This window comes from Lygodium microphyllum, chromosome 19 (assembly GCF_053477565.2).
Source record: "Lygodium microphyllum isolate KBCC chromosome 19, Lygodium_microphyllum_v1.1.10, whole genome shotgun sequence".
Classification (NCBI taxonomy): Eukaryota; Viridiplantae; Streptophyta; class Polypodiopsida; order Schizaeales; family Lygodiaceae; genus Lygodium; species Lygodium microphyllum.
This window is the reverse complement of record NC_141153.1, coordinates 98,759,295-98,771,830: the sequence shown is the minus strand read 5'-3', so window position 1 is coordinate 98,771,830 and position 12,536 is coordinate 98,759,295. Positions and strand designations below refer to the sequence as shown.

Genomic DNA, 12,536 nt, shown 5'->3' with positions numbered 1-12,536 from the left:
CACGCCCAATCGCAAGTTGGCACTCTAATACCAATGAAACATCCCCCTAATATCCAACTTGCACACGAGACATGATGCAAGCCAAACTCATCATGAAAGGGACTCGACATCAAATTCACACTCCCAATCATAGAGCCAAACGGGCTCACCTCCAAGCCTCGGAGCTAGTAGCACTTTGAGTCACGACTGCATTCCAAGGATTGGCATCCCATACAACCAACCACACCATCCATGTATACGGATGCATCAACCAACAGGCCAAGAGTCCAAGAGTGTTGATCATAAAATGAATGTACACAATAGATCCTCGAGTCCTATAAATAGGACTCAACTATCCTAACCTTGAGGTACCCTTAGTGCATTCAAACTAAGTTACTTCACGACCATGGCGATCAATGCTACCAGCACCCATCTAGATGTCCCAAGACATAACATCCTTCTAGTTACCCCCTCCTAAACCTGATGTGAAAGCTTTGGTAGAGCCGGATCCACTAGCTCCTACCTCTTTGAGACACTCATCACGCTCCAAGACAAGCAGAGCTAACTCCTCCCAAAGAAGAGTCTCATGCACACTCCATGTCGCAAAATTGATATAGAAAACATCAATCTTATAGAAGGAGAGTCATCAACCAAGACCATGCAAAGCTTCTTCTCCAAGGTGATACAACAGACAAAATTCTGCTAATGGTAGAGAGAAGAATGCTTTGTTTACACTTCTACAACCATCTTTAGCCTACACACATGAACAAGGACAGAATCCTATAAAGGACTAGGCTTCGAAGTTGAGCCGGTCCCAAAGGGCTACATGATCCATAGATCAACCAATAACAGGATTCTCCACGGGCTGAGGAATAGGGGTAGTCACAAAAGCCCAAAGAGTAAAGGTATCAAGAATACACTCCACTTTTTGCAGGACCAAAGGGAGTAATTAGATCCATCCAAACAATCTTCTTTGGGTAAAGAAGGAAGAAGTTAGAACGAGGACCAATATAGAAGGTGCCATCATAGGCATCCGAGGGCCAAAAGGGTGGGCTTTATGGGAGACATGAAAAGGAGGAGGAGATGGCTATCAAGTGATAGTTCCTATGCAAAACAGGACTCTGACCTCTGATTTTTGAGATGATCACACCGCCTATCAAAGGGAGTATAAATAAACTCCATACCCAAGTCATTGAAGCCTTGGAACCAGTGATCATCCATGTCTCTAAAGTCTAAACTTCCAAACACACTAAATCTACTATGTTTCGCTATAGAAGAACCTAAATGGAGATAAGAATCAAGTACACCTACAAGAAACCACTTGCGGATGTCCCATCTTTGTCAAAAGTACCTATAGAATGCAGAAAGTCTGTGTTTTCTACAGCAAGCAGCAGGCTGAAAATTTTGTTTTCAGCAATAGGGTGGTCTTCTATAAAGGGAACCTCTGTATCCTCACATAGGCTCTGATATCATGTGTGAGTGCAATGGAAGAAGAACACAAACACAGAGAGAAAAGGAGAAGAGAAAAGATAGCACCAATGGAAGAGAAATCTGCTCTGAATCTGGAAAGAACGCTGAATACAATGATGCATTGATCAATCCCTTACACAGCCCAAGGCATCAATGAGGGCACTAGATCAGGCAGAAAATGATGGCAATGGTAAAGAGAGTGACAAAGACTAAGACGCAAATGGAGTGTGCAACCTACAATAAACAAAAAAGACCGGACTCATCCAATGCAATGCGCTATGATGTTGTGCCCCTTCTTTCGACAATAATTACACCTGTTGGGTTTGTTGACAGTACCCTTTGAAGGGTTGAAAGAGGATGGACCAGCATGGAAGGATATCTTCAATGGAAAAGAAGTGAAAGTAGAAGGATGACCAGCATGAAAGTTTACTGATTTTTTACCAATGACCTTGTTTTTTACTTTCGGTTTGGCTTTTCCACGATGGTGGGTGAAAAAGGCATGTTTGGTCACCATAGTGCCATTGCAGTTGAGACGGCTTTGTTCTTCCTATTAAAAAAAAAGGACACAAGCTGGTCGAAACTGTAAGTAACTTGGTTGCCCATAGTTACCAACCGCAAGGTGGTAGCAAAACCTTGACATGACTTCGATAGGCCTTTAAGAATGATGGAAACAAGCTGATGAGCCGGGATCACTTCATCAATATTTAATAATTGTTCAATAAGATCTTTGATGCCAATGAGAAATGCATCCATGTTACCTCATCCTTCTATGCAAACATCTTCCAGTTGTTTATGTAGGTGTCTTTGATGTTGGCGAGACACACATCCATGTTACCTCCTCCTTCCATGCAAACATCTTCCAATTGCTAACACAGGTAAGCAACACACTTCATAGCACGCTTGATACAATGATACAAGCTTATCCCATGCATCCGAATCCTTGGTTGTCTTACATGATCAAATGTATGGAATGAATAGCTCTCTTCACACACAAAGCAATTAGGGCATGTGCTTGGGTGTCACAACCATCCCATCAAATTTGCTATTGAGTGGGAGGCGATGTGGAAGAGGAAGAGGAAGAGGAATCCGCCACATTAACTATCGAGTATTGATGAAGTTTCAATCGCAGGATATGGTCAAAGATCTTCCAAAAATTCACTTGCCATCGAATCACATTTGTGAAGGTTGTTTACTTGGTAAGATGCATCAATTTCCTTTCCTAAGAATTCTCATGATCATTCTTCATCTATATTGCATCTTTTTCACAATGGTGTTTGGTGGTCCTATGTAGACCAAATCTCTTGGTGAACTCCTATATTTTGTCAACTTTATTGATGACAAATCCCAATTCACTTGAATATATGGGCTGAAGTCTAAGTCTAAAGTCTTCTCTTGCTTCAAGATTTTTATTGCCATGGTGAAGAATCAAAGTAGCTTTCATATTCGGATCCTTCACACCGACAAGGGGAAGGTGAGGTGAATATCTTTCCAAACAATTTTTAGAGTATCTTGCATCTCGAGGTATTCATCATCAATGCACCGTCCCTTACCCCTCACAACAAAATGGAGTAGCAGGATGGAAGAATAGGCTACTCATGGAGATGGTAAGATGCATGCTAAAGAGTAAGAATTTACCAAATTATTTTTAGTTTGATGCTATTCTATGTGCCGCCTATGTGAACGTGTCCCACAAGAGCCTTGCATACCATCACTCCTTATGAGGCATGGACACGCTCCAAACCTTTTCTCTCACATATAAGGACTTTCGGCTCATTGGTATATGCTCATGTGACTTCTCAAAAAAGGCACAAGCAGCATGATAAGGCTGTTCTCTGCATATTTATTGCATATAGTGCTGAAAGCAAAGGGTACTGATATCGGCACATGCAAGATTATTGTCAACCGAGATGTTATCTTCGCTGAAAATGCTCCTTGGCCCTTGCTGGACTGTCAGAAACAACCTATTATTGATGCTTCAAGCATCTTCAACAGCCTACTACCACTTTTCCATAATGGTCCCATGGCTGATCCTTCTCGTTAGCCTTCATTTCCACCATCTATAGACACATTACAACGAGGAATCCCTCATTGGCTGCTAGATACTCTTCACGACAGCAAGCAACCTCTTCCTTTGGCCGCCCGCACACAAGCCTCCATTCACAAGGAACAAGGTAATCTTCTTGCATGTGCATTGGTGGCTACAACATGCAGTGAAGAACCCTTGTGCTATAAATATGCTTTTTCATATGATTGTTGGGTGGAGCAATGAAGATAGCAATTGATTCCATCCATCAAAATGACACTTGGGAGCTATCTGACTTGCCTCATTGCAAGCATGTAATAGGTACCAAATGGGTTTATAAAATTAAAAGAAAATGTGATGGTTCTATTGATAGGTACAAAGCTTGCCTCGTTGCTAAGGGCTACACCCAACAGCAAGGAATCGACTTTCAAGAAACGTTTGGCCCTACCTCTCGCATTACTACCATCTAGAGTATTATTGCCCTTGCTGCCCACTTTCATTGGGAGGTGCATCAGCTGGACATCAAGATGGCATTTCTCCATGGATCTCTCACCAAAGAGGCATATGTTTCTTAGCCTCCAACATTGGAAATCAAAGGCTCCAAGCACAAAGCCTATCCTCTCAAGAAGGCTTCGTTTGGTTTAAAGCAAGCTCCACAAGCTTGATATGCCCGTGTACATTCTCATCTATTGCATCTTGGATTTCAAAATAGCCCTACTAAGACTACTCTCTACGTTCAACATAAGGGATCTAATTTTATTATTCTTGTACTTTATCTTGATGACATGCTCATCACTGGGACTAATGCTGTTCAAATTGCAGCATTTAAGATTGATTTACAATAGGCCTTTGCCATGACAAATCTTGATCTACTTCACTATCACTTGGATATCCAATTTGCCACCATTGAGGGGGGCATCATCATGACACAATCCAAGTATATTGGACAGCTTCTTCAACACTTTCGGTTTGAGGATTGCAAGAACATGTCTACTCCCTTAGAGCCTCATTTCAGTTCACTTCTGATGATGGTAGCAGATCCTTTGACACTACCTTATATCAGCAAGTTGTTGGATGCTTCATTTATCTATATCACACAAGGCTCGAACTTCAATTTGTTGTCTCCCAATTGAGCAAATTTATCACAGCCCTTCAATACTTCATTGCGAGCAGTAGAATCACTACCATGGCAAGGAGAAGTGGCTAGCCATGTAGTGTGTGTGAGAGTGCGCAATGGAAAGAGGAAAGTGAACATGGAGAGGAGGAGACAAAGAGAACATAGGAGAGAGAAGGAACAATGTGACTTGCAATGGTTGAAAGTACAAGGCTGCAACAATCAGCCCCAACACGTAGCTCTACGCATCCAATGTGGGAGCTAGACAGTAGCAAGGGGATGAGATAATGAGGAGGGCTAGCTGATCACAAAGGAAAAATTGTGGATAATGGATAATGAAAAGGGAGGGCAGGGCTGCCTATATGTAGGCGGAAAAAATGGAAAACCTTGCAATCAGTTAGCTAGTCATCACCCGGACAGGCAGGCACCATGTGGCAGGCAATTGGCCAAATGCCATGTGGCCTACAGTCGGACTGCAGCAGTCGGTTGCATTGATTACAGCCGACCTGTATTTTTTTACCCATTATTTTCAGCCTATTTATAGGCTTTGTCTCCAGCAATCTCAGTTAGTTGTGTCCCACAGATTTTAGGCTGCAGACCGTGGAGATTGCCCTCAGGGTTGACGGAGACAGAGATCTTCAAGGTGGAGACATACGCGGACATTCTTTCTACACCCGTGCATAATTCTACATCCTTATACAGCATTCTTCACTGCAGATTTTCAATGTTTCACTGTCTTTTTCTCTCTCTCTATTCACTCTTTGTCTTGGTCATTCGCTTCGGCATTACTTCACTCTGAAAGGGTATCAAAGCACTGAAGGAATGACCTAGGGTGGTACTCCGCGTGCTTGGAACGAGAAGATTGATTCATTTCTCCGGGCAAAGTTGGGATATCAGTGCTCTAGGGCTGATCTACAACCTTATGTGCACACTTCCAAGGGTGGTCGTGTGTTGTTTGTTTTGTATATTGATGACTTGATTATTACAAGAGACCATGCCCAAAAGGTCGAAGAGACGAAGGCAGCCTTACATCAGAAGTTCGAGATGATAGATTCAGAACTCCATTTCTTTTTGGGCCACGGGATTTATTAGACTCAAAGGGGGATTTTCATCTCTTAGCAAAGATATGTCCACAAGCTCTTGGTGACTTTTGAGATGGAGGATTGTCAGTCCATTTCTACTCCTACGGATTCGAACCGGAAAGCCACTTCACACTCAGATTCTCCTTTGGCAGATGCTACCCACTACTGTCAACTGATTGGATCGTTAATTTGGCTCCTCAACACACGGGTTGATCTATGTTTTGCTATAGGTCTCTTGGCTAGGTTCATGAGTGCACCTCAGTAGGTGCATTGGTAGGCTATTCGAAGGATACTACAGTTTCTGAGGGAAGCCTCCGATCTAGGGATTTCCTATCTAGCAAGTACAGGTGCTTCCGATCTTGTTCTTGTAGGTTGGAGTGATTCGGATTGGGCTGGCGATGTGGACCATAGGCGATCTACTACAAGCTATTGTTTTACCTTGGGTGCAAGTGTTATCTCTTGGAGTAGCAAGAAGCAACCCACAGCAACCTTATCTTCAACTAAGGCAGAGTATCCAACCGCATCTTCTACCACATGTGAGACTGTGTGGCTTCGGCGATTGTTGGAGGAGCTTTACTATCCCCCAGACTCGTCCTACTATTCTACAATGCGACAATGAGAGTTGCATCGCCTTGGAATGGAATCCCATATTCCATGCCCGGACGAAGCACATAGAGATCCAGTATCACTTCATCAGGGAGAAGCTTATGGATGACACCATCGATGTGGAATACTATAAGACCGAGGACAATCTTGCAGATCTGTTTACGAAGGTACTTCCCCAAGCTCTACTTCACTAGCATTCCAGATTCCTCCGCCTTATGCCTTGTCTAGAATCTGAGAGGGGGTGTTAGCTAGTCATCACCCGGACAAGCAGGTGCCACATAGCTGGCAGTCGGCTAGGTGCCACGTGGCCTGCAATCGGACTACAACAATTGGCTGCATTAATTGCAGCTGACCTGTATTTTTCTGGCCATTATTTTCAGCCTATTTATAGGCTTTGTCTCCAGCAATCTCAGCTAGTTGTGTCCCACAGATTTCAAGCTGCAGACCGTGGAGACTACCCTCGGGGCTGACGGAGACTGAGATCTTCGAGATGAAGACATACGCAGACATTCTCTTTGCACCTGTGTATAATTCTGCATCCTTATACAGCATTCTTCAGTGCAGATTTTTAGTATTTCACTCTCTTTCTCTCTCTCTCTGTTCACTCTCTCTTAGTCATTCGCTTCCGCATTGCTTCACTCTGACAAGTCAAACCCCTAAAAAAATAGCCAAAAGAGCACAAAAAGAAATGCACTAATGTACCCTCCATCTAAAGTATCTGAAACACATAAAATGACAAACAAATATAATGTCAAAGCTCCTAATGTCTTCATCTGACTCAATCTGAGGCTTACACGCAAGAGATGACCACACATGACTACTAACAGTGTGAACACGCCTAACACTAACAAAGAAAGAAATGCACACAAAATTGAGTGAAAATGTAGTTAGAGCTCCAATGTCTCTTTCAAACTTTGACGAAGCTCACAACCAGGAGATGACAAACTGACAATAAAATGGCAAGTAAATAGGTACTTTGCTGGGAGACAACTAGGTGGCAACTCTTGCTGAGAAACCAAGTCATTCAATACATGTTTCCTCCTCCATTCCTATTTTTGGCTTCATTTACGATCCCAAAAAGGCTTTCTAGGTGCCACCCGAGAGACTTCAATGGGCGCCACTACGGCATTGGCTCCACCCATTTATCATCCCACACATTCATTCCTTCTGACACTTTGTCCCGCTCTTCCATATTCTTCTCTCCTTTCTCCATTCTCTCCAATGCCGTTCACACCCCGTGAGGAGGACATTACAGTTTGTGACTTCTATATCCATCTTCGCTTGGCATTTTGTAGCTTACATCATTTGGTGTCAGCCCTCCTCACCTAGTGTCATCATCACACTTCGTTTGCAGCAGATTCATGCTGTTTACAGCAGGTTACAGCCTCTTTCTCAGCCCTACATCAAATTACTACGTTTTTGTGTTTTCTTCATTCCTAAAGGGTTGCCCACTGTCTACAGCCACTTACATGGAGAGATCCTCATCTGATATTCTTGTGTTTTCTTCTCCAACTACCTACTCAGCAATCGCCTTGATAGAAGCCATCATCTTAGAGAGATTTCAGCATATCCTTCATCCCTAACTGCTCCGGAGGACTATGTTTCACTCCCTCTACAGCTAACTGCCCTTTCCTTCAACATTTATCCTCAATATCCTACTATCAAAGGACTAGATTTTGCTCTCTTCGTTGTGCATGTTTCCCTACAAGTGTTGCCGCTTGATTCAAAAAAGAGAGTGCAGTAATCTTTAGAGCTTCGAGTCTGCTGTATCAACTTGATTTACTTAGCATGATTCAATGATTCATCATCATTCTTCTTCTTCTTCTTCTTCTTCTTCTTCTTCTTTTGCATTTTCTGAGTTTCTTCTCTCTCTCAATGTTTGCCATACACACTGTGTTTCTCCCCACAAACCTTATTGTCTCTCTAGTTTGCTTTCACAACAATCATATTTTGACATGGTATCAAAGCATACTTGTTATTATGACATAGTATCAAAGCCAAAGGCACTCAAAGAGCCAAGAAGATCCTCTACATTGAAGAAGGCAAGGATTGGTATCTTTGGAGCCCTAGATACCTTCTTCAGCACTACCAGCGACATTTCCTTTGTCTTTAGATGTTTCGGAGACCGTGATCCATGAGTTTCCTGATTCTTAATCTCTCTCCGAGGGGGACTCAACTGGGGATCTAGAGGGGAGGAGGATCCCATTCCCTTGGCTTCAAAGGGAACAGAGTAACAAGGCTTGTGGCTTTGCTCCCGGAGTTGAGTTTCAGGTTCTATCAGCTCATCATCCCTACTATTGTTCTTCACTACATATTACCTTATAGGTGAAAAACTAGGATACCCAGGTTGATCCTCTTCTCGCTCACAGTCCTCTTGTTTGCCTGAGAGGGGGTGCTGATGAGAAACCAAGTCATTCGGTGCATTTTTTCCCCCTCCGTTCCTATCTTTGGTTTTCATTTACAGCCCCAAAAAGGCTTAAGGGGCACCTCCCGAGAGAGTTGGGGCACCACCTAAGAGACTTCCGTGGGTGCCACTCCAGACAGTTTGTGTTTATATATATGGCACTGACTCCACCCATTCATCATCTCACACATTCATTTCTTTTGACACTCTGTCACTCTCTTCCATATCCTTCTCTCCTTTCTCCATCCTCTCCACTATTGTTCACCATCTACCTAGATGGCAATGGAAATAGCATGGAAGGAAGTTGAGATCTTAAGACAGAGTAAGAGAGTAATGCAAACATGGCTTGCTTTTTCTAGAAGACCACACATATTCTTTTTATGCCACTAAGTTTGCAAAGTGTCATTCTTTTGAGAGAAGTTTTGTCTACTAGTAAAAAGAGATAAGACATGACATTCTACCACGATTATGGTATTGAAGATTGCTAGGTTTAAGCACTTCAAGGCTACAGTGTGAAGAAGATTGGAGAGTAGTAGTAACTATACACTTTCTTTGGAGACCTTGCGTACCACCTTGTATAATGGTTTTGGTTAGGACAATAAGTTGCTACAATTTGAGAGTTGCTACCAAGAGCTTCCATCCAAGATGTCCCTTGTTTATATATGGCCCATAAGTGGTGGGATAATGAATAATGGAGTGCAAATGACATGGGACTAGAGGTGCCGTAATGTTGCTCTTGTTTGATGGAGATTGCCTTAAGATTTTTGGTTGGTAATTGGTTTGTTAAAAGAGACATGATGTGAGAGCATGAGAGCTAATAGAGAGGGCACAAAAATATATGCACAACACAGGGCCAACTACAATAGCTAAAGTGAGGTAGAGGCTCAAAGTAGAGGTAGAGACACTTTGGCCATTGGCACTTGGTGGTGCAGGTTGAGGGATGTTAAAAGGTGGAGTCCAAGATGCCATGAATCAACAGTAGCATGCCGTACTTGAATAGATCCTAAACACAACAACTGGTTGTTGAGCCACCTGAATCTAGGCTTGTGTTAACAATAAATTGTCATGCACTAGTGCCTAATTTTGCTCCTAAAAAGCAGCCCCAAAAATCTTTATTTGTGTTCAAAGGCTTTAATTGTGTGTAGGTGGACAATGCCCAACAATCGCTAGAGCTGTCAAAATATGATTGCTATGACAACAAACCAGAGAGATAGTAGGGTTTGTAGGACATAGTGTGTACAGCAAACATTGAGAGAGAAGAGAAACTTAGAAAACATTGAAGAAGAAGATGAATGATGAATCATTGAATCATGCTAACTGAATCAAGCTGATACATCGGATTTAAAGCTCTGAAGATAATTGCTTTGTCCTATTTAAATCAAGCTATAGCACTTGTAGGGAAACCCGCACAGTGAAGGGAGCGAAACATAGTCCTTTGGCAATAGGATAACGAAGGACTCCCTAATGAAGATCCAACCATAGCCACCTAAGATACCAATATCACATATATCCCTAAGACAATCGTCATGCTTTCTTTGGTATGCTTTCTTTGGTATGATATAGGGGCACTATAGCAGACATCATGCCCAAGCTCATGCAAACAAGTGGGCCCTCACTTTGTTTATCCCCCTCATCCCCCTGCACAAGCATAGCTTGCAAAAGCATGCATGTGATCCTTCCACACATGCATAGGGGATCAACGTTGACTTCATCTCACCATGACAAAATCTCAAATCATCTACCTTTGCTTCTGGTGCGTAAAGATTTCATTGTTTATCATGGAGAGGAAGCCAAAGCCATATGTAAGGGCTAATATGAGCTGAAACTGCCCAGCTGTAGACAGCAAGTTGATAGCAAGAAGATGAGAGAGGTGATGCAACGTTATTAGCAAGCTAAAGAGCTCACAAACTAGTCATACAACGGTTGGAGACACTGACAGGAGGCTAGAGATACGCAAAAAGGTGACAAGCTGCATGTACGCAAAAATCTACATTTGTTCCCACTCGTCATAGAAGAAAACACTACTATTGACCAATGCCCTGGACTCACAAGGAACCGGTTTCAACATACCTCAAGTAGTCCCACGTGAGAGCACCTCCTCACACCACATTTTCACAAAATATTTAACTCACTCTTAAACTACTCCTACTTCTTCTATTCCACTGATATCTTGCAAGGAGGGCTATATCACTTTCCGAGCAGCTCAAGGCCTCTGCTGAATGTTGTACTGGTTTTGTTGAATCTGTCCATCTGACAGGCCCTGTGCTATAGAGCGATTGGCCATGTTAGCTGTAGATGCATCAAGTCTCCTAGTGCACATCTGAGCAGTAGCTTGTGTGCCAATCCCAGGGGCTCTCCGTGTGCACTTACGTTACATGAAGCAACGAAGCTCTTTTTTTTTAACGTCGTACAGTTTGTTACCTGCCGCCAAGGAGAGGCTGAAGCAGGGACCATGGCGAATCCGTTATCAGAGGCAAGCTCGGACGCGTCATCGTCGGAGCCGGAGGCTTGGCCAGAGGCAGCTCGTGTGACGATTCCTTTCTTGTCGCCGTTGTAGCAAGCGATGCGGTAGGCGACGGTGCTCTGTGGATGGAAGCCATGGCCACTGGAGCCACGGCCAGGACCGTCCAAAGCGGGGGCTCCCTCGGGATGGGGGGAGCTGCGCAGGGCGGCGGTGGAGGCAGGGCAGGGGGCTGCGATCATGGCGAGGAGAAGAGAGGAGTAAGGGGTGGAAAGAGAATGAGAAGAAGCCGAAGAAGAAAGGCGGAGCAGAGGAGGAAAGGGGCGTCAAGCTATCATTTGAAGCCACAGTAGGCTAGGTAGTGATGAGACTCGAGAGGAGGCGAAGGGGGAAAAGCAGAAAGATTTTGCATCCCCGTCATCCATCGATCCGCGACATTCCTCATCTAGGAATCTCCCGGTCACCTAGGGCCCTACTCCCCACTATGAGTCCTAGCTAGTCTGGTCAGCCAGCCTCCAGGCCCGCTATCGCGCTTTTCTAGGAAAGGTCATGAGGCTTCGCTTCCTTCGCTTTGCATTCACACGTAACCCAATAAGCCTCCGCACCAAATCCATAAAATTTTACAAGTTTTGTTAATGCGATGAAAAAATTTCCATTTATGGAGAATAGTTACAGCATATAAAAGATATGGGAGGAAAGTCATACATCCTAGGCAATATGGCTTTGTTTACGGGAGGAAAATTCAGGATGCAGTTCTCAACCTTATTTTCTCCATTGACCATGCTTTGGGGCTGGATACTGACTTTGTACTGGTCAACATGGACCTCGATAAAGCATATGACAGAATCAACTAGAAGTTCATTATGTCTACAATGCAAGCATTTGGGTTTGGCCCCATCTATCTCAGCATGGTGGGTGCACTCTTCAACAATGCCACGTCATCTGTAATGGTGAACGGAAAGCTTTCCCAGCCATTTCCTCTGCGTAGATCAATAAGGTAGGGCTGTCCATTGGCACCTCTCCTTTTTGCGATTGTCACTGACCCTCTCTTAAGGCATGTGGACAAACAAGTGGCAGTAGGCACTATTAAAGGACTACCCCTCCCAGATGGATCCCATATGGCAACCCAATTTTTTGCGAACAATAATGCCAGTATAGTCCAGGCAAAGGAGACTTCATTAGATAACCTGATGGGACTTTACCACAAATTTGCAAGTCTATCAGCTTCCAGAATCAACACTGTCAAGACGGAGCTACTTCCCTTAACCTATAACAAGGCCCATCCATGGTTGTTATAGTATGGCTTCAGGTTAGTCAAATGTGGGGAAATCATAAGGTATCTTGGGTGTCCAATAGGTGTAGGTCTTTCTTCCAAACAACGCTTTCAATGGTTCAGG

General features: G+C 43.6%; 1 protein-coding gene across 2 annotated transcripts in view; it reads right to left on the bottom strand.

The window, feature by feature from the left end:
- Nucleotides 1–11,644, bottom strand: part of LOC148020189 (non-canonical heme oxygenase HOZ, chloroplastic-like) — a 72,117-nt gene extending 60,473 nt beyond the window's left edge. The window contains exon 1 of one of the 2 annotated variants that reach the window (XM_087700498.1): nt 11,100–11,644. In XM_087700498.1, the coding sequence (XP_087556624.1) occupies nt 11,100–11,278 (179 nt within the window). In that variant the 5' untranslated portion in view covers nt 11,279–11,644. The remainder of the gene's footprint in view (nt 1–11,099) is intronic. The other variant, XM_087700496.1, reaches the window with a different exon arrangement.
- Between the last annotated feature and the right edge of the window lie 892 nt (nt 11,645–12,536).